At 32.5% G+C, this 25,586-nt stretch overlaps 1 protein-coding gene across 1 annotated transcript in view; it reads left to right on the forward strand.

Annotated features, from left to right (window-relative positions):
• Positions 1-23,022, forward strand: part of LOC133639835 (guanine nucleotide-binding protein subunit alpha-12-like) — a 67,570-nt gene extending 44,548 nt beyond the window's left edge. The window contains exons 3-6 of the mRNA XM_062033479.1: positions 13,939-13,989; positions 15,610-15,810; positions 16,072-16,278; positions 22,656-23,022. Of these exons, the coding sequence (XP_061889463.1) occupies positions 13,939-13,989; positions 15,610-15,810; positions 16,072-16,278; positions 22,656-22,817 (621 nt within the window). The 3' untranslated portion in view covers positions 22,818-23,022. The remainder of the gene's footprint in view (positions 1-13,938; positions 13,990-15,609; positions 15,811-16,071; positions 16,279-22,655) is intronic.
• The last annotated feature ends 2,564 nt before the right edge of the window (positions 23,023-25,586 follow it).

The following is a 25,586-nucleotide window of genomic DNA, read 5'->3' on the forward strand; positions in this document are numbered from 1 at the left end:
CATGACATATATACTTACATCATGTATATATTACATGTTATTATGAATGTTACTACATGACATATATACTTACATGTATATATTACATGTTATTATGAATGTTACTACATGACGTATATACTTACATCATGTATATATTACATGTTATTATGAATGTTACTACATGACATATATACTTACATGATGTATATATTACATGTTATTATGAATGTTACTACATTACATATATACTTACATCATGTATATATTACATGTTATTATGAATGTTACTACATGACATATATACTTACATCATGTATATATTACATGTTATTATGAATGTTACTACATGACATATATACTTACATCATGTATATATTACATGTTATTATGAATGTTACTACATTACATATATACTTACATCATGTATATATTACATGTTATTATGAATGTTACTACATTACATATATACTTACATCATGTGTATATTACATGTTATTATGAATGTTACTACATGACATATATACTTACATCATGTATATGTTACATGTTATTATGAATGTTACTACATGACATATACTTACATCATGTATATATTACATGTTATTATGAATGTTACTACATGACATATATACTTACATCATGTATATATTACATGTTATTATGAATGTTACTACATGACATATATACTTACATCATGTATATATTACATGTTATTATGAATGTTACTACATGACATATATACTTACATCATGTATATATTACATGTTATTATGAATGTTACTACATGACATATATACTTACATCATGTATATATGACATGTTATTATGAATGTTACTACATGACATATATACTTACATCATGTATATGTTACATGTTATTATGAATGTTACTACATGACATATATACTTACATCATGTATATATTACATGTTATTATGAATGTTACTACATGACATATATACTTACATCATGTATATATTACATGTTATTATGAATGTTACTACATGACATATATACTTACATCATGTATATATTACATGTTATTATGAATGTTACTACATGACATATATACTTACATCATGTATATATTACATGTTATCATGAATGTTACTACATGACATATATACTTACATCATGTATATATTACATGTTATTATGAATGTTACTACATGACATATATACTTACATCATGTATATATTACATGTTATTATGAATGTTACTACATGACGTATATACTTACATCATGTATATATTACATGTTATTATGAATGTTACTACATGACATATATACTTCATGTATATATTACATGTTATTATGAATGTTACTACATGACATATATACTTACATCTTGTATATATTACATGTTATTATGAATGTTACTACATGACATATATACTTACATCATGTATATATTACATGTTATTATGAATGTTACTACATGACATATATACTTACATCATGTATATATTACATGTTATCATGAATGTTACTACATGACATATATACTTACATCATGTATATATTACATGTTATTATGAATGTTACTACATGACATATATACTTACATCATGTATATATTACATGTTGTTATGAATGTTACTACATGACATATATACTTCATGTATATATTACATGTTATTATGAATGTTACTACATGACATATATACTTACATCATGTATATATTACATGTTATTATGAATGTTATTACATGACATATATACTTACATCATGTATATATTACATGTTATTATGAATGTTACTACATGACATATATACTTACATCATGTATATATTACATGTTATCATGAATGTTACTACATGACATATATACTTACATCATGTATATATTACATGTTATTATGAATGTTACTACATGACATATATACTTACATCATGTATATATTACATGTTATTATGAATGTTACTACATGACGTATATACTTACATCATGTATATATTACATGTTACTACATGACATATATACTCACATCATGTATATATTACATTTTATTATGAATGTTACTACATTACATATATACTTACATCATGTGTATATTACATGTTATTATGAATGTTACTACATGACATATATACTTACATCATGTATATGTTACATGTTATTATGATTGTTACTACATGACGTATATACTTACATCATGTATATATTACATGTTATTATGAATGTTACTACATGACATATATACTTACATCATGTATATATTACATGTTATTATGAATGTTACTACATGACATATATACTTACATCATGTATATATGACATGTTATTATGAATGTTACTACATGACATATATACTTACATTATGTATATGTTACATGTTATTATGAATGTTACTACATGACATATATATACTTACATCATGTATATAATACATGTTATTATGAATGTTCCTACATGACATATATACTTACATCTTGTATATATTACATGTTATTATGAATGTTACTACATGACATATATACTTACATCATGTATATATTACATGTTATTATGAATGTTACTACATGACGTATATACTTACATCATGTATATATTACATGTTATTATGACTGTTACTACATGACATATATACTTACATCATGTATATATTACATGTTATTATGAATGTTACTACATGACATATATACTTACATGTATATATTACATGTTATTATGAATGTTACTACATGACGTATATACTTACATCATGTATATATTACATGTTATTATGAATGTTACTACATGACATATATACTTACATGATGTATATATTACATGTTATTATGAATGTTACTACATTACATATATACTTACATCATGTATATATTACATGTTATTATGAATGTTACTACATGACATATATACTTACATCATGTATATATTACATGTTATTATGAATGTTACTACATGACATATATACTTACATCATGTATATATTACATGTTATTATGAATGTTACTACATTACATATATACTTACATCATGTATATATTACATGTTATTATGAATGTTACTACATTACATATATACTTACATCATGTGTATATTACATGTTATTATGAATGTTACTACATGACATATATACTTACATCATGTATATGTTACATGTTATTATGAATGTTACTACATGACATATACTTACATCATGTATATATTACATGTTATTATGAATGTTACTACATGACATATATACTTACATCATGTATATATTACATGTTATTATGAATGTTACTACATGACATATATACTTACATCATGTATATATTACATGTTATTATGAATGTTACTACATGACATATATACTTACATCATGTATATATTACATGTTATTATGAATGTTACTACATGACATATATACTTACATCATGTATATATGACATGTTATTATGAATGTTACTACATGACATATATACTTACATCATGTATATGTTACATGTTATTATGAATGTTACTACATGACATATATACTTACATCATGTATATATTACATGTTATTATGAATGTTACTACATGACATATATACTTACATCATGTATATATTACATGTTATTATGAATGTTACTACATGACATATATACTTACATCATGTATATATTACATGTTATTATGAATGTTACTACATGACATATATACTTACATCATGTATATATTACATGTTATCATGAATGTTACTACATGACATATATACTTACATCATGTATATATTACATGTTATTATGAATGTTACTACATGACATATATACTTACATCATGTATATATTACATGTTATTATGAATGTTACTACATGACGTATATACTTACATCATGTATATATTACATGTTATTATGAATGTTACTACATGACATATATACTTCATGTATATATTACATGTTATTATGAATGTTACTACATGACATATATACTTACATCTTGTATATATTACATGTTATTATGAATGTTACTACATGACATATATACTTACATCATGTATATATTACATGTTATTATGAATGTTACTACATGACATATATACTTACATCATGTATATATTACATGTTATCATGAATGTTACTACATGACATATATACTTACATCATGTATATATTACATGTTATTATGAATGTTACTACATGACATATATACTTACATCATGTATATATTACATGTTATTATGAATGTTACTACATGACATATATACTTCATGTATATATTACATGTTATTATGAATGTTACTACATGACATATATACTTACATCATGTATATATTACATGTTATTATGAATGTTATTACATGACATATATACTTACATCATGTATATATTACATGTTATTATGAATGTTACTACATGACATATATACTTACATCATGTATATATTACATGTTATCATGAATGTTACTACATGACATATATACTTACATCATGTATATATTACATGTTATTATGAATGTTACTACATGACATATATACTTACATCATGTATATATTACATGTTATTATGAATGTTACTACATGACGTATATACTTACATCATGTATATATTACATGTTACTACATGACATATATACTCACATCATGTATATATTACATTTTATTATGAATGTTACTACATGACATATATACTTACATCATGTATATATTACATGTTATTATGAATGTTACTACATGACATATATACTTCATGTATATATTACATGTTATTATGAATGTTACTACATGACATATATACTTACATCATGTATATATTACATGTTATTATGAATGTTACTACATGACATATATACTTACATCATGTATATATTACATGTTATTATGAATGTTAGTACATGACATATATACTTACATCATGTATATATTACATGTTATTATGAATGTTACTACATGACATATATACTTACATCATGTATATATTACATGTTATTATGAATGTTACTACATGACATACATACGTACATCATGTATATATTACATGTTATTATGAATGTTACTACATGACATATATACTTACATCATGTATATATTACATGTTATTATGAATGTTACTACATGACGTATATACTTACATCATGTATATATTACATGTTACTACATGACATATATACTCACATCATGTATATATTACATGTTATTATGAATGTTACTACATGACATATATACTTACATCATGTATATATTACATGTTATTATGAATGTTACTACATGACATATATACTTCATGTATATATTACATGTTATTATGAATGTTACTACATGACATATATACTTACATCATGTATATATTACATGTTATTATGAATGTTACTACATGACATATATACTTACATCATGTATATATTACATGTTATTATGAATGTTACTACATGACATATATACTTACATCATGTATATATTACATGTTATTATGAATGTTACTACATGACATATATACTTACATCATGTATATATTACATATTATTATGAATGTTACTACATGACATATATACTTACATCATGTATATATTACATGTTATTATGAATGTTACTACATGACATATATACTTACATCATGTATATGTTACATGTTATTATGAATGTTACTACATGACATATATACTTACATCATGTATATATTACATGTTATTATGAATGTTACTACATGACATATATACTTACATCATGTATGTATTACATGTTATTATGAATGTTACTACATGACATATATACTTACATTATGTATATATTACATGTCATTATGAATGTCACTACATGACATATACTTACATCATGTATATATTACATGTTATTATGAATGTTACTACATTACATATATACTTACATCGTTTATAAAAAATCTTAATGGAGGTGTTTGGATGTTTTTTTAAGGGCTTTATAGACAGAATAGAGCGACTCCTATAGGCTCCATTTTAAGAAAACTTTCGATGGCATATATTTACTATTTAGAATGCGTTTTTTTAAAATCCATCCAACGCCATGTCTTTAATAATGATTGTGAATGATAGCAGTGCAGTTCCCCTTGGCGCACCACCACAGCAATAGCCGCCACACCGTGAAAATAGTTGAGCATATTTAGGTGTTGACTGCAATAAAACTGCTAATCTGTGCCTTACGTGTGATGGACACACACACACGCACAGCAGTATGTTTTCTATCTGTAATTCTGCAGTAATAAACGCTGTTATAAACTTGATATTGTGACTCATGAAGTGTGTGACAGGTCAGTAATCAGGATGTGGAATGATGGAAGTCAAAGTGAGGAGTCTGCAAGTGTCCCCTTCATGTGGGAATTCCCCTCTGCCGACCAATCAGAGGCCGCGGCTTTGTGTGTTCTATTCGTGCGACATCTTAGGTCAGCAGCGGGGTCACGGGGTCGCGTTTCCCCCCTCGGTTGTTGCTCGACATGTGCGGGCCGGCGCTGATGGAATTACAGTTGAATCAATCTGTCCTTTCAGCCGGACAGGAAGTCTGCAAATCTGCAGATTTTTGCAGCAAGAATAAGAGCTATGTTGTTGTGTCTGTGTGTGTGCGTGTGTGTGTGTGTGTGTGTGTGTGTGTGTGTGTGTGTGTGTGTGTGTGTGTGTGTGTGTGTGTGTGTGTGTGTGTGTGTGTGTGTGTGTGTGTGTGTGTGTGTTGTACGGTACAGCTGAAGTGACTTGGTTCTGTCTCGCTCCCTCCCCCATGTCTCTGCTCACTCTTCACACACACACAGCTGTTTCCTGTCGAGTGTGTGCGTGCGTGTGTGTGTGTGTGTGTGCGTGTGTGTGTGTTGTGAAGCAAAAGGGACTCTTGAGATTTGTGTAATTTCTAAAGAAAAGGATTTGTGTTGATGAATAGAACAATGTGTACAATAAGTGTAGTTGATGATAATGTTATGCTTGTTGATATTATTATTTAAAGTAGAGATTTACCAAAATGTTGTTTTTTTCAGGGCTGATACCAATTATTAGTAGTCAAGGAGGATTTGGAGCTGATAGCAGTTATTTCAACATGAATAGTACATGTCAGTACAACAGTTGGAGAAGGTCCAGTAATCATCATAATGTTTTAAGCAGTGCTAATGTTGTGGTTAAATTAGCTCATAAAACATGAGGGGATTTCACAAACACCTTTATTACCTGTGTCTAAGAGGAACATCAACATTTGTATTTCAACGGGTAGAAAATCTCCTGGGAACATTGGTGAAATTATGGGATCTTTCTACAACACAAAAACTCGCCATTTACTCAATTTTATACAATTTTGCTGCAGTTTGTGGATTTAAGACATCGTAAGTTTTCCTTGTGAGGAACCCTGAAATATTGTGAACATTCAAAGGACTACTGAAATTAATTTTTTTTAATTCAAACGGGGATAGCAGATCCATTCTATGTGTCATACTTGATCATTTTGCGATATTGCCATATTTTTGATGAAAGGATTTAGTAGAGAACAACGACGATAAAGTTTGCAACTTTTGGTCGCTGATTAAAAAAAAGCCTTGCCTATACCGGAAGTAGCGTGACGTCACAGGAGGAAGGACTCCTCACATTTTCCCATTGTTTACAATGCAGCGAGAGAGATTCGGACCGAGAAAGCGACGATTACCCCATTCATTTAAACCAGGATGAAAGATTTGTGGATGAGGAAAGTGAGAGTGAAGGACTAGAATGCAGTGCAGGACGTATCTTTTTCGCTCTGACCGTAACTTAGGGACAAGGGTTCATTGGATTCCACACTTTCTCCTTTTTCTATTGTGGATCACGTATTTGTATTTTAAACCACCTCGGATACTATATCCTCTTGAAAATGAGAGTCGAGAACGCGAAATGGACATTCACAGTGACTTTTATCTCCACGACAATACATCGGCGAAGCTCTTTAGCTACTGAGCTAACGTGATAGCATCGGGCTCAAATGCAGATAGAAACAAAATAAATAAATCCCTGACTGGAAGGATAGACAGAAGATCAACAATACTATCAAACCATGGACATGTAACTGCACGATTAATAATTCCCAGCTTGGCGAAGCTTAACAATGCTGTTGCTAACGACGCCATTGAAGCTAACTTAGCAACGGGACCTCACAGAGCTATGCTAAAAACATTAGCTATCCACCTACGCCAGCCAGCCCTCATCTGCTCATCAACACCCGTGCTCACCTGCGTTCCAGCGATCGACGGAAGGACGAAGGACTTAACCCGATCATCCGTGCGGTCGGCGGCTAGCATTGGCTAGCGCGTCTGCTATCCAACTCAAAGTCCTCCTGGTTGTGTTGCTGCAGCCAGCCGCTAATACACCGATCCCACCTACAACTTTCTTCTTTGCAGTCTCCATTGTTCATTAAACAAATTGCAAAAGATTCACCAACACAGATGTCCAGAATACTGTGGAATTTTGCGATGAAAACAGAGCTTTTTGTATTGGATACAATGTGTCCCAATACTTCCGTTTCAACCGTTGACGTCACGCGCATACGTCATCATACATAGATGTTTTCAACCGGAAGTTTAGCGGGAAATTTAAAATGTCACTTTATAAGTTAACCCGGCCGTATTGGCATGTGTTGCAATGTTAAGATGTCATCATTGATATATAAACTATCAGACTGCGTGGTCGCTAGTAGTGGCTTTCAGTAGGCCTTTAAATAAAAACCATTCTGGGCTCCTTCACGGAGTTTATAGTTTTTTCAAGCTCATTTCTTCCTGCATGTTACAGAAAGTATGAGAATGTGTGAGCTGCTGACTGCTCTACTTGACTTATATAGTAACTGTCCCATTTGACAATATATTTACACAAAGTTTGGATTTTTGGCAGAGATGTCTTTTCTGTCATCGTTCATGCCGTTCCATAGAGGTGGGTGGAAAAAAATAAATGTTTAGATGCATCGCAGTTTGGACATGGACACTTACAATTAGGGATGTCCGATAATATCGGCCTGCCAATATTATCGGCCGATAAATGCGTTAAAATGTAATATCGGACATTATCGGTATCGTTTTTTTTATTATCTATCGTTTTTTTAATTTGTTTTTTAATTTTTTTTATTAAATCTACATAAAAAACACAAGATACACTTACAATTAGTGCACCAACCCAAAAAACCTCCCTCCCCCCATTTCTTTCTGTTATCAATATTCTGGTTCCTACATTATATATCAATATATATCAATACAGTCTGCAAGGGATACAGTCCGTAAGCACACATGATTGTGCGTGCTGCTGCTCCACTAATAGTACTAACCTTTAACACTTCATTTTACTCATTTTCATTAATTACTAGTTTCTATGTAACTGTTTTTATATTGTTTTACTTTCTTTTTTATTCAAGAAAATGTTTTTAATTTAGTTATCTTATTTTATTTTATTTTTTTAAAAGTACCTTATCTTCACCATACCTGGTTGTCCAAATTAGGCATAATAATGTGTTAATTCCACGACTGCATATATCGGTTGATATCGGTATCGGTTGATATCGGTATTGGTAATTAAAGAGTTGGACAATATCGGATATCGGCAAAAAGCCATTATCGGACATCCCTACTTACAATCCATTAGTAAAGGTCGATAATTGACTTATTGTAAATAAAGTAATGCAGGTCATTGACAGATCCGACCAACTCCTTTATTTTAGGGCATTTATGTTCCACTTTTGCACACATTTGTATTAATTTAATAAATGTAATGGGAATACATTTCAATGTTTCTTACTACAAATGCACTGTTTTTTAAAGTTGCAGGTGATAAACGCTTATTCAGCAAAATAAAAAGAAATGTAAAACTATATCAATATACATAAATTAAAGATGCACGATTTTTAATGGAATGGTGACTCCCACCTCTCTCTGTCGCAATATTTGATTGCATTACCAAACCTGCGGCGCTCCTTTAAAGGCCTACTGAAATGAAATGTTTTTATTTAAACGGGGATAGCAGATCTATTCTATGTGTCATACTTGATCATTTCGCGATATTGCCATATTTTTGCTGAAAGGATTTAGTAGAGAACATCGACGATAAAGATCGCAACTTTTGGTATCTGATAAAAAAAAAGGCTTGCCCCTACCGGAAGTAGCGTGACGTAGTCAATTGAACATATACGCAAAGTTCCCTATTGTTTACAATGATGGCCGCATGAAGTGAGAGAGATTCGGACCGAGAAAGCGACGATTTCCCCATTAATTTGAGCGAGGATGAAAGATTTGTGGATGAGGAAAGTGCAAGTGAAGGACTAGTGGGGAGTGGAAGCGATTCAGATAGGGAAGATGCTGTGAGAGGCGGGTGTGACCTGATATTCAGCTGGGGATGACTACAACAGTAAATAAACACAAGACATATATATACTCTATTAGCCACAACACAACCAGGCTTATATTTAATATGCCACAAATTAATCCTGCATAAAAACACCTAGGTGTTTGTTATGCTAGCTACTAGCTCCTAGCTACTAGCTTGAGCTAGTTATAGCTCGAGCGGGTAATATGGACGGGATCCCGTATATATAACCCGCCAATACAATTCAAACACCTGCACAACACACACACTCACTCAGCCCAAAGGACCGTTCACCTAACCCGAGGTTCATAAAGCTTATATATTTAACCAAAGTTACGTACGTGACACGCACATACGGGCAAGCAATCAAATGTTTGGAAGCGCGCGGGTGTGACCTGATATTCAGCTGGGAATGACTACAACAGTAAATAAACACAAGACATATATATACTCTATTAGCCACAACACAACCAGGCTTATATTTAATATGCCACAAATTAATCCCGCATAACAAACACCTAGGTGTTTGTTATGCTAGCTCCTAGCTACTAGCTCGAGCTAGTTATAGCAAGCGATCAAATGTTTGGAAGCGTACTCACGGTATCGCGTCTGCGTCTGTTAACGAAGTCAAAGTCCTCCTGGTAAGAGTCTCTGTTGTCCGAGTTCTTCGATCTTAACTGCATCTTTCGGGAATGTAAACAATGAAACACCGACTGTGTTGTGTTGCTGCTGACTTCCCTCGCAAAATACTCCGCTTCGCACCGACTTTCTTCTTTGCTTGCTCAGCTTCTTTCTCCATAATGCAATGAACAAATTGCAACAGATTCACCAACACAGATGTCCAGAATACTGTGGAATAATGATGAAAACAGCTATTTCGTATTGGCTTCAACGGAGAAGCCATACCTCTGTTAAACTGGCTACGTCACGCGCATACGTCATCCTCCGAAGGCTTTTTCAACCGGAAGTGTGGCGGGAAATTTAAAATGTCACTTTATAAGTTAACCCGGCCGTATTGGCATGTGTTGCAATGTTAAGATTTCATCATTGATATATAAACTATCAGACTGCGTGGTCGCTAGTAGTGGCTTTCAGTAGGCCTTTAATGAGGACACGCTCCAGGTGTTGCAAACGGAGGTTTGTCCAGCGTCTCCATCTCTGTAATAGAACCAAGCAAAACGGGATTGGGAGGGAAAGAAGGATGACAACTGGATTTCCCGGCATAAATTTTAATTTTTGACAGGTAAAATGTGGAGACGTGCTGTAGAAGAAAGAAATGGAGGGGGCGTGGCCACGTGAGCGCCGCAGCTATGCAGGCCGAAGAAGATTTTTCACAAATAAATGCACCGTCGGATATCAAAACATTTTTGGGGAGAATTATTCCCAATGAGATTTTTTTTTTTTATTCTTCAATGAATTCATAAAAATAATTGGGCTCTAGTAAATAGGGAACTTTTGTCAACCAGGACTCATATGTATTTCTATATAGTAAATTAGGGCTGCAACAACTAATCGATTAAATCGGTTAAAATTAGGGATGTCCGATAATGGCTTTTTTGCCGATATTGTCCAACTCTTAATTACCGATAACGATATCAACCGATACCGATATATACAGTCGTGGAATTAACACATTATTATGTCTAATTTGGACAACCAGGTATGGTGAAGATAAGGTCTTTTTTTTTAAGAAAAAAAGTATAAAATAAAATAAGATAAATAAATTAAAAACATTTTCTTGAATAAAAAAGAAAGTAAAACAATATAAAATCAGTTACATAGAAACTAGTAATGAATGAAAATGAGTAAAATGAAGTGTTAAAGGTTAGTACTATTAGTGGAGCAGCAGCACGCACAATCATGTGTGCTTACGGACTGTATCCCTTGCAGACTGTATTGATATATATTGATATATAATGTAGGAAGCAGAATATTAATAACAGAAAGAAACAACCCTTTTGTGTGAATGAGTGTAAATGGGGGAGGGAGGTTTTTTGGGTTGGTGCACTAATTGTAAGTATATCTTGTGTTTTTTATGTGGATTTAATAAAAAAAAAACACAAAAAAACCCTGATACCGATAATAAAAAATACAGATAATTTCCGATATTACATTTTAAAGCATTTATTGGCCAATGATATCGGCAGGCCGATATTATCGGACATTCCTAATTAAAATCGATTATAAAAATAGTTGGCGATTAATTTAGTCATCGTTTCATTGGATCTTTGCTATGCGCATGCGCAGAGGCTAATTTGTTTTTTTGTTGTTTTTTATTTTTTTTTTTTTTAATAAACCTTTATTTATAAACTGCAACATTTACAAACAGCTGAGAAACAATAATCTAAATAAGTATGGTGCCAGTATGCTGGGTTTTTTTTGTCAATAAAATACTGGAAAGAATAGAAATGTAGTTTGTCTCTTTTATCCGATTATTAATCGTTTCATCGAAGTAATAATCGACAGATTAATCGATTATCAAATTAGTTGTTAGTTGCAGCCCTATAGTAAATACTGGTAGTATATGTGTATTTGAGGTTATGTTGTAGTTGTAAAAAAACAAAAAGGCTGATATACGTCAAAATTAGGGATGTCCGATAATGGCTTTTTGCCGATATCCGATATTCCGATATTGTCCAACTCTTTAATTACCGATACCGATATCAACCGATATATACAGTCGTGGAATTAACACATTATTATGCCTAATTTGGACAACCAGGTATGGTGAAGATAAGGTACTTTTTAAAAAAATGAATCAAATAAAATAAGATAAATAAATTAAAAACATTTTCTTGAATAAAAAAGAAAGTAAAACAATATAAAAACAGTTACATAGAAACTAGTAATGAATGAAAATTTGTAAAATTAACTGTTAAAGGTTAGTATTATTAGTGGAGCCGCAGCACGCACAATCATGTGTGCTTACGGACTGTATCCCTTGCAGACTGTATTGATATATATTGATATATCATGTAGGAAGCAGAATATTAATAACAGAAAGAAACAACCCTTTTGTGTGAATGAGTGTAAATGGGGGAGGGAGGTTTTTTGGGTTGGTGCACTAATTGTAAGGGTATCTTGTGTTTTTTATGTGGATTTAATAAAAAAATAAAATAAAATAAAAAAAACAGATACCGATAATTTTACATTTTAACGCATTTATCGGCCGATAATATCGGCAGACCGATATTATCGGACATCTCTAGCCAAAATGACAAATAATCATTGAATTTAATTGTTTTCAGCTGACACAAAGTTGGGTGTTGTTGAGAAAAGATCCAGAAGGATGTGCCAATATTCTATGTATTGTTATCTGCCGACTTTGCTGTAATTGTCCATGTTGCTGGGAAAGAACACGAAACACAATAACTGGATAAAAAAAAAGACGAAAACTGGGTAAGGGGTCACTTAGTAACTGACAATGTACACCAGTGTGCACACAGCGTTGGTCGCACAAACCGCCTTGTAGAAGGTCGTTAGTCCTCGTTTCCTGTCACTATCTACCCTCAACTCCTCCCAGGGTTAGAATGGGGGGGGGGGGGGGGGGGGGGGGTAAAGGATGCAGTGATTGACTTTGTTCTTATAAGGTGGTTTGGATTGTTGTAAAACAGTTCACCGGAGGTTGTTTTGTTTTGAAGATTGCACGAAATGCCCTAGTGGTTTATTATACATGTCTGTGTAACATGATGACTCAGCTCTTGTCTCTCCTTGTCTGTCTGCAGAGTGAGTCGGTCAAATACTTCCTGGATAACTTGGAGCGCATTGGTCAACTGGTGAGTCCCGCAATCACATATAGAGTACATCGTTTACAATGTAGGCCTGGGCGGTATGGCTGAAAACTGTATCACGATTTAACTGTTTGATATCAGTCGACATTGATAATTATTGATCTATTTTGCGACCTACAATAAGGACCTTACAAGCACCCTTGTGTGGTGTTCGGGTCTGAGGGACCCGTTTTAATTTTTTTATTAAAAGAAAAATGATACAATTAATTCATTTTTCAAACTGAGACTCACTGACTTTGGCTCATTTTCTGTGAAGAACATATATCAGAATACATATTTAATGACCACACACCATACACCCCCCCCTACACATTTCTATTACATATAAGATGTGATCCTTTTTCAAAACAGGTCACAGGTTCGACAAGCTCATTCTTATATGGAAATAGAATTAATAAAAATAAATAAATATTAATTTTTATAATAACATTTTTAAAAACATTTTATATTAAAAAAACGTATTTAAATTTATCCTCAGAAAAAACCCCACGTTATTTTATATATTTTAAAAAAATCGTTTATACATTTTTGAATGTATATAAATTCTTATATGGAAATAGAATTAATAAAAATAAATAAATATGAATTTTTATAATCATTTTATTTAAACATTTTATATTAGAAAACGTATTTAAATTGATCCTCAGAAAAAAACATGTTATTTTATATATTTAAAAAAAATTAAATACATTTTTGAATGTATATAAATTCTTATATGGAAATAGAATTCATAAAAATTATTGTATTGGAAATAGAATTAATAAAAATAAATGTGATTTATTTTTATTTTTATGATAAACATTTTAAAACATTTTATATTAAAAAAAAAATGTTTAAATTGATCCTTAGAAAAAATAAAATAATGTATTTATATATTTTTAAATTTAAATAATTTTTTAAAAGTATATAAATTGTTATATGGAAATAGAATTAATAAAAATAAATAAATATTAATTTTTATAATAAACATTTTATATTAAAAAAAATATTTAAATTGATTTTCAGAAAGTTATTTTATATATTTAAGAAACAATTAAATACATTTTTGAATGTATATAAATTCTTATATGGAAATAGAATTCATAAAAATTATTGTATTGGAAATAAAATTAATAAAAATAAATGTGATTTTTTTTAATTTTATGATAAACATTTTATATTAAAAAAACGTTTAAATTGATCCTTAGAAAATAAATAAATAATGTATTTATATATTTTTTAATTTAGATAATTTTTTTAAAGTATATAAATTCTTATATGGAAATAGAATTCATAAAAATGTTTGTATTGGAAATAGAATTAATAAAAATAAATGTGATTTTTTTTAATTTTTTATTATAAACATTTTAAAACATTTTATATAAAAAAAACGTTTGAATTGATCCTTAGAGGAAAAATTATGTATTTTTATATTTTTAAATTTAAATACTTTTTTGAAAAATTTGAATATAGAATCGGGATGAAAAAGAATTGTTTTGTTTTGTGTGCACCTATGATCGCGTGTCAATGGCGGCATATTGATGTGGTTTTATCGCCCGGCCCTAACCGAGCACATAAAGAGCTGACACCAACTAAAAAGGCACCTTCCTTCCTTCCTGCCTCCAGAGCTACACCCCCAGCAGGCAGGACATCTTGTTCGCCAGGAAGGCCACCAAAGGCATCGTGGAGCACGACTTCGTCATCAAGAAGATCCCCTTCAAGATGGTGGACGTGGGCGGGCAGAGGTCGCAGAGGCAGAAGTGGTTCCAGTGCTTCGACGGCATCACGTCCATCCTCTTCATGGTGTCCTCGTCCGAGTACGACCAGGTAGACCCCAGACACGCAGGGAACGCTAGAAGCCAAGATGAGAACACGGGAGCCAAAAGTCTGAGCGCACAAAGCTCCTTTTGTGGGAGAAACCTTTCCAATTCTGTCTTATGATCGCCAGAATTTGATGGCTGCACAGATTAAACCTCTTTCTGTGTTTCTCTCTGTGTGTGTGCGTGTGTGTGTGTGTGTGTGTGTGTGTGTGTGTGTGTGTGTGTGTGTGTGTGTGTGTGTGTGTGTGTGTGTGTGTGTGCACTCCAGGTCTTGATGGAGGACCGGCGCACCAACCGCCTGATGGAGAGCATGAACATCTTTGAGACCATCGTCAACAACAAGCTCTTCCTCAACGTCTCCATCATCCTCTTCCTCAACAAAACGGACCTGCTGGTGGAAAAGATTCGCAGCGCCGACATCCGCAAGAACTTCCCAGAGTTCCGAGGGGACCCGCGGCGGCTGGAGGACGTGCAGGTACCGGCGCACTCTTACATATATTACCTTCAAAGGCTGATACTTCACTGAGCATTTTGTTCTAAACCTTGAATCGCAGAGTTTGAGTCATCACAAACCAGTCATTTGTATCATTTGTGATAAAACATTTAATAACATAAAAATGATAATAATTACAAACATTTTGCAGCATAAAGAAATGGGGGGACAAGGTGGGGGTGCTGGATGACATCACCAGTCAGAAATATATTAGCCACACCCACTAAACTTTAGAAGAAAACTACATTTTCCATATGTTAGCCGCAGAGGACTATAAGCCACAGACATACACGTTGTGAAATGACTTATTTACACAGAAATATTTTCTTCAAATGTTTATTTACATACGTTAAATGGTGTCTGTAACACGGCAGTAAAACGGCTGATCAAACAAAACAGGAGTCATGGGGATGGACCCACTAGCTGCAGAAGCTAGCTCTCCAATCAGCTAAACAGACTCAATAACTCCACGCTGACGTTTTGGTGAATTTGTGAAACTAAAACAATATTGTAAGTTAATACTAACAGAGACACTTGGAAATGTGTTAGCATATTAGCTCATGCTAATGACGCTATCTTGATTGCATTACAATAATGTAAAAATGATTTTCAAGGAAAAAGTTGATTTTCAAGACAAAAAATAATTTTCAAGGTAAAAGTTGATTTTCAAGACAAAAAATAATTTTCAAGGTAAAAGTGGATTTTCATGATAAAAAATAATTTTCAAGGTAAAAGTTGATATTCAAGAAAAAAAATGATTTTCAAGGTAAACGTTGATTTTCAAGACAAAAAATATTTTCAAGGTAAAAGAGGTTTTTTCAAGACAAAAAATTATTTTCAAGGTAAAAGTTGATTTTCAAGACAAAAAATGATTTTCAAGGTAAAAGTTGATTTTCATGACAAACAAATATTTTCAAGGTAAAAAATGATTTTCAAGGTAAAAGTTGATTTTCATGACAAAAAATTATTTTCAAGGTAAAAGTTGACTTTCAAGACACAAAATGATTTTCAAGGTAAAAGTTGATTTTCAAGATAAAAGTTGATTTTCATGACAAAAAATTATTTTACCACCTATTAGTTATTATTACCATCTATTACTAGTTATTACCACCTATTACTTATTATTACCACCTATTAGTTATTATTACTAGTTATTACCACCTATTACTTATTATTACATCTATTACTAGTTATTACCACCTATTAGTTGTTATTACCACCTATTACTTATTATTACCACATATTAGTTATTACCATCTATTAATAGTTATTACTTATTATTACCATCTATTAATAGTTATTACCACCTATTACTTATATTACCATCTATTACTAGTTATTACCACCTATTAGTTATTATTACCATCTATTACTAGTTATTACCACCTATTAGTTATTATTACCACCTATTACTTATTATTACCATCTATTACTAGTTATTACCACCTATTAGTTATTATTACCACCTATTACTTATAATTACCATCTATTACTAGTTATTACCACCTATTAGTTATTATTACCATCTATTACTAGTTATTACCACCTATTACTTATTATTACCATCTATTACTAGTTATTACCACCTATTAGTTATTATTACTAGTTATTACCACCTATTAGTTATTATTACCACCTATTACTTATTATTACCATATATTACTAGTTATTACCACCTATTACTTATAATTACCATCTATTACTAGTTATTACCACCTATTAGTTATTATTACCATCTATTACTAGTTATTACCACCTATTACTTATTATTACCATCTATTACTAGTTATTACCACCTATTAGTTATTATTACTAGTTATTACCACGTATTAGTTATTACCACCTATTACTTATTATTACCATATATTACTAGTTATTACCACCTATTAGTTATTATTACCATCTATTACCACCTATTAGTTATTATTACCGCCTATTACTTATTATTACCATCTATTACTAGTTATTACCACCTATTAGTTATTATTACCACCTATTACTTATTATTACCATCTATTACTAGTTATTACCACCTATTACTTATTATTACTAGTTATTACCACCTATTAGTTATTATTACCATCTATTACTAGTTATTACCACCTATTAGTTATTATTACCATCTATTACTTATTATTACCATCTATTACTAGTTATTACCACCTATTAGTTATTATTACCACCTATTACTTATTATTACCATCTATTACTAGTTATTACCACCTATTAGTTATTATTACCATCTATTACTAGTTATTACCACCTATTAGTTATTATTACCATCTATTACTAGTTATTACCACCTATTAGTTATTATTACCACCTATTAGTTATTACTACCACCTGCTAGTTATTATTACCATCTATTACTAGTTATTACCACCTATTATTATTATTACCATCTATTACTAGTTATTACCACCTATTAGTTATTATTACAATCTATTATCTGTTATTACCATCTATTACTAGTTATTACCACTCTATTAGTTATTATTACCATCTATTACTAGTTATTACCACCTATTAGTTATTATTACTATCTATTACTAGTTATTACCACCTATTAGTTTACTACTACCACCTGCTAGTTATTATTACCACCTATTAGTTGTTATATTACCATCTATTACTAGTTATTACCACCTATTAGTTATTATTACCATCTATTACTAGTTATTACCACCATCTATTCCTAGTTATTACCACCTATTAGTTATTATTACCATCTATTACTAGTTATTACCACCTATTAGTTATTATTACCATCTATTACTAGTTATTACCACCTATTGGTTATTATTACCATCTATTACTAGTTATTACCACCTATTAGTTATTTATTACCATCTATTACTAGTTATTACCATCTATTACTAGTTATTACCACCTATTAGTTATTATTACCATCTATTGCCACCTATTAGTTATTACCACCATCTATTACTAGTTATTACCAGCTATTAGTTATTATTACCATCTATTACTAGTTATTACCACCTATTAGTTATTACCATCTATTACTAGTTATTACCACCTATTAGTTATTATTACCACCTATTACTTATTATTACCATCTATTACTAGTTATTACCACTATTAGTTATTGCCACCTATTAGTTATTATTACCATCTATTACTAGTTATTACCACCATCTATTACTAGTTATTACCACCTATTAGTTATTATTACCATCTATTATCTGTTATTACCACCTATTAGTTATTATTACCACCTATTACTTATTATTACCATCTATTGCCACCTATTAGTTATTATTACCATCTATTACTAGTTATTACCACCATCTATTACTAGTTATTACCACCTATTGGTTATTATTACCATCTATTATCTGTTATTACCACCTATTAGTTATTATTACCACCTATTACTTATTATTACCATCTATTACTAGTTATTACCACCTATTAGTTATTATTACCACCTATTAGTTATTACTATCATCTATTACTAGTTATTACCACCTATTAGTTATTATTACCATCTATTACTAGTTATTACCACCTATTAATTATTATTACCACCTATTACTTATTATTACCATCTATTACTAGTTATTACCACCTATTAGTTATTATTACCATCTATTACTAGTTATTACCACCTCTTACTTATTATTACCATCTATTACTAGTTATTACCACCACCTATTACTTATTATTACCATCTATTACTAGTTATTACCACCTATTACTTATTATTACCATTTATTACTAGTTATTACCACCTATTAATTATTATTACCACGTATTACTAGTTATTACCACCTATTACTTATTATTACCATCTATTACTAGTTATTAACACCTATTAGTTATTATTACCACGTATTATTATTACCATCTATTACTAGTTATTACCACCTATTAGTTATTATTACCACCTATTACTTAGAATTACCATCTATTACTAGTTATTACCACCTATTACCATCTATTACTAGTTATTACCACCTATTAGTTATTAGTACCACCTATTACTTATTATTACATCTATTACTAGTTATTACCACCTATTAGTTATTATTACCACCTATTACTTATTATTACCATCTATTACTAGTTATTACCACCTATTAGTTATTATTACCATCTATTACTACTTATTACCACCTATTACTTATTATTACTAGTTATTACCACCTAGTACTTATTATTACCATCTATTACTAGTTATTACCACCTATTAGTTATTATTACCATCTATTACTAGTTATTACCACCTATTACTTATTATTACCATCTATTACTAGTTATTACCACCTATTACATATTATTACCATCTATTACTAGTTATTACCACCTATTAGTTATTATTACCATATATTACTAGTTATTACCACCTATTAGTTATTATTACCACCTATTACTTATAATTACCATTTATTACTAGTTATTACCACCTATTAGTTATTACCATCTATTAATAGTTATTACCACCTATTAGTTATTATTACATCTATTATCTGTTATTACCATCTATTACTAGTTATTACCACCTATTAGTTATTATTACCATCTATTACTAGTTATTACTACCTATTAGTTATTATTACCATCTATTAGTAGTTATTACCACCTATTAGTTATTATTACCACATATTAGTTATTATTACCACCTATTAGTTATTACTACCACCTGCTAGTTATTATTACCACCTATTAGTTATTATTACCATATATTACTAGTTATTACCACCTATTAGTTATTACCACCTATTACTAGTTATTACCACCTATTACTTATTACTACCATCTATTACTAGTTATTACCACCTATTACTTATTATTACCATATATTACTAGTATTACCATATATTAGTTATTACTACCATCTATTACTAGTTATTACCACCTATTACTTATTATTACCATCTATTACTAGTATTACCACCTATTAGTTATTATTACCATCTATTACTAGTTATTACCACCTATTAGTTATTATTACCATCTATTACTAGTTATTACCACCTATTAGTTATTATTACCACCTATTAGTTATTATTACCATCTATTATCTGTTATTACCACCTATTAGTTATTATTACCACCTATTACTAGTTATTACCACCTATTAGTTATTATTGCCATCTATTACTAGTTATTACCACCTATTAGTTATTATTACCATCTATTACTAGTTATTACCACTTATTAGTTATGATTACCACCTATTAGTTATTATTACCATCTATTATCTGTTATTACCACCTATTAGTTATTATTACCACCTATTACTAGTTATTACCACCTATTAGTTATTATTGCCATCTATTACTAGTTATTACCACCTATTAGTTATTATTACCATCTATTACTAGTTATTACCACCTATTAGTTATTATTACCACCTATTAGTTATTATTACCATCTATTATCTGTTATTACCACCTATTAGTTATTATTACCACCTATTACTAGTTATTACCACGTATTAGTTATTATTGCCATCTATTACTAGTTATTACCACCTATTAGTTATTATTACCATCTATTACTAGTTATTACCACCTATTAGTTATGATTACCACCTGCTAGTTATTATTACCACCTATTAGTTATTATTATTACCATCTATTACTAGTTATTACCACATATTAGTTATTATTACCACCTATTAGTTATTACTACCACCTGCTAGTTATTATTACCACCTATTAGTTATTATTACCATCTATTACTAGTTATTACCACCTATTAGTTATTATTAGCACCTATTAGTTATTATTACCATCTATTACTAATTATTACCACCTATTAAGTTATTATTACCACCTATTAGTTATTATTACCATCTATTACTAGTTATTACCACCTATTACTAGTTATTACCACCTATTAGTTATTATTAGCACCTATTGGTTATTATTACCATCTATTACTAATTATTACCACCTATTAAGTTATTATTACCACCTATTAGTTATTATTACCATCTATTACTAGTTATTACCACCTATTAGTTATTATTACCACCTATTACTAGTTATTACCACCTATTAGTTATCATTATCACCTATTACTTATTATTACCATCTATTACTAGTTATTACCACCTATTAGTTATTATTACCATCTATTACTAGTTATTACCACCTATTAGTTATTATTACCACCTATTAGTTATTATTACCACCTATTACTAGTTATTACCACCTATTAGTTATTATTACCACCTATTAGTTATTACTACCACCTGCTAGTTATTATTACCATCTATTACTAGTTATTACCACCTATTAGTTATTGTTCCCACCTGCTAGTTATGATGATCAGCTGCTAGTTGTGGTCAGCAGCATGACTAAGGTGAGTGTGGTCCTCCACCCCTGCAGGCCTTCCTGGTGCAGTCGTTCAGCCGTAAAAGGAGAAACCGAGGTAAGCCTCTCTTCCACCACTTCACCACAGCGGTGGACACAGAGAACATCCGCTTCGTCTTCCACGCCGTCAAGGACACCATCTTGCAGGAGAACCTCAAAGACATCATGCTGCAGTAGTCTAGTCACTCAACTCACCTTCTTTATCAAAGTGTCTTGTGGGACTCAACTGGCCAGGGGGAGGGAAGACACGCCTCCTTTAAACACACCTGACCTGAGAAGACACGCCTCCTTTAAACACACCTGACCTGAGAAGACACGCCTCCTTTAAACACACCTGACCTGAGAAGACACGCCTCCTTTAAACACACCTGACCTGAGAAGACACGCCTCCTTTAAACACACCTGACCTGAGAAGACACGCCTCCTTTAAACACACCCGACCTGAGAAGACACGCCTCCTTTAAACACACCTGACCTGAGAAGACACGCCTCCTTTAAACACACCTGACCTGAGAAGACACGCCTCCTTTAAACACACCTGACCTGAGAAGACACGCCTCCTTTAAACACACCTGACCTGAGAAGACACGCCTCCTTTAAACACACCTGACCTGAGAAGACACGCCTCCTTTAAACACACCTGACCTGAGAAGACACGCCTCCTTTAAACACACCTGACCTGAGAAGACACGCCTCCTTTAAACACACCTGACCTGAGAAGACACGCCTCCTTTAAACACACCTGACCTGAGAAGACACGCCTCCTTTAAACACACCTGACCTGAGAAGACACGCCTCCTTTAAACACACCTGACCTGAGAAGACACGCCTCCTTTAAACACACCTGACCTGAGAAGACACGCCTCCTTTAAACACACCTGACCTGAGAAGACACACCTCCTTTAAACACACCTGACCTGAGAAGACACGCCTCCTTTAAACACACCTGACCTGAGAAGACACGCCTCCTTTAAACACACCTGACCTGAGAAGACACGCCTCCTTTAAACACACCTGACCTGAGAAGACACACCTCCTTTAAACACACCTGACCTGAGAAGACACGCCTCCTTTAAACACACCTGACCTGAGAAGACACGCCTCCTTTAAACACACCTGACCTGACAAGACACGCCTCCTTTAAACACACCTGACCTGAGAAGACACGCCTCCTTTAAACACACCTGACCTGAGAAGACACGCCTCCTTTAAACACACCTGACCTGAGAAGACACGCCTCCTTTAAACACACCTGACCTGAGAAGACACGCCTCCTTTAAACACACCTGACCTGAGAAGACACGCCTCCTTTAAACACACCTGACCTGAGAAGACACGCCTCTTTTAAACACACCTGACCTGAGACCATGCCTCGGTCTAGTCTTGTGTGCCACAAAGTGGACTGGCACTGAACTAAAACCAGGAGAGGAAAGAGAGGATGTTCTGTCTTAAAGGGGAAGTGCACTATTTTTCTACCATTCACAATCCTAATGTCAGACAACAACACTTTTTCTTTTTTTTTATGCATTCTAAATCATAAATAAATGCTAGCAAAAGTCATCTTACAATGGAGGTAATGGGCGCTCCCAGTAATGCCCTTTTAGCCTTCATTTCAGTACTGTTATTGCACTGGAGATACAATCTGTTGATCAACCTGTATGGTCAACAGCCATACAGGTCACACTGAGGGTGACCGTATAAACAACTTTAGCACTGTTACAAATATGCGCCACACTGTGAACTCACACCAAACAAGAATGAGAAACACATTTCGGGAGAACATCCGCACTGTAACACAACAGAACAAATACCCAGAATCCTTTGCATCCCTAACTCTTCCGGGCTACAATATACACACCCTGCTACCACCAAATCCCACCCACCTCAACCTCGCCGCCCCCCCCCCCCCCGCCCCACACACACACACACCTCAAACACCCCTCCCCCCCAATCCGAAGGTCTCAAGGTTGGCAAGTATGCACTCAACTGCGGCTCCATTGTTAGTAAACACAGACACACACCCCTCCCCACACACACACACACACACCCAGACACAAACACACACCCACACACAAACACACACCCACACCCAGACACACACACACAAACACAAACACACACCCAGACGCACACACACACAAACACACACCCAGACACACACACACCCACACCCAGACACGTACACACACTCAGACACACATACACACAAACACACACCCAGACACACACACACAAACACACACCCAGACACACACACACACAAACACACACCCAGACACACACACAAACACACCCAGACACACACACACACACACCCACACCCAGACACACACCCACACCCAGACACGTACACACACTCAGACACACATACACACAAACACACACCCAGACACACACACACAAACACACACCCAGACACACACACACACAAACACACACCCAGACACACACACAAACACACCCAGACACACACACACACACACCCACACCCAGACACACACCCACACCCAGACACGTACACACACTCAGACACACATACACACAAACACACCCAGACACAAACACACACCCACACCCAGACACACACACACAAACACACACCCACACCCAGACACACACCCAGACACATACACACACTCAGACACACACACAGACACAAACACACACCCACACCCAGACACACACACACACAAACACACACCCACACCCAGACACAAACACACACCCACACCCAGACACACACACACAAACACACACCCACACCCAGACACACACCCAGACACATACACACACTCAGACACACACACAGACACAAACACACACCCACACCCAGACACACACACACACAAACACACACCCACACCCAGACACACACACACAAACACACACCCACACCCAGACACACACCCAGACACGTACACACACTCAGACACACACACAGACACA

Source organism: Entelurus aequoreus, linkage group LG22 (assembly GCF_033978785.1).
Source record: "Entelurus aequoreus isolate RoL-2023_Sb linkage group LG22, RoL_Eaeq_v1.1, whole genome shotgun sequence".
Taxonomy (NCBI): Eukaryota; Metazoa; Chordata; class Actinopteri; order Syngnathiformes; family Syngnathidae; genus Entelurus; species Entelurus aequoreus.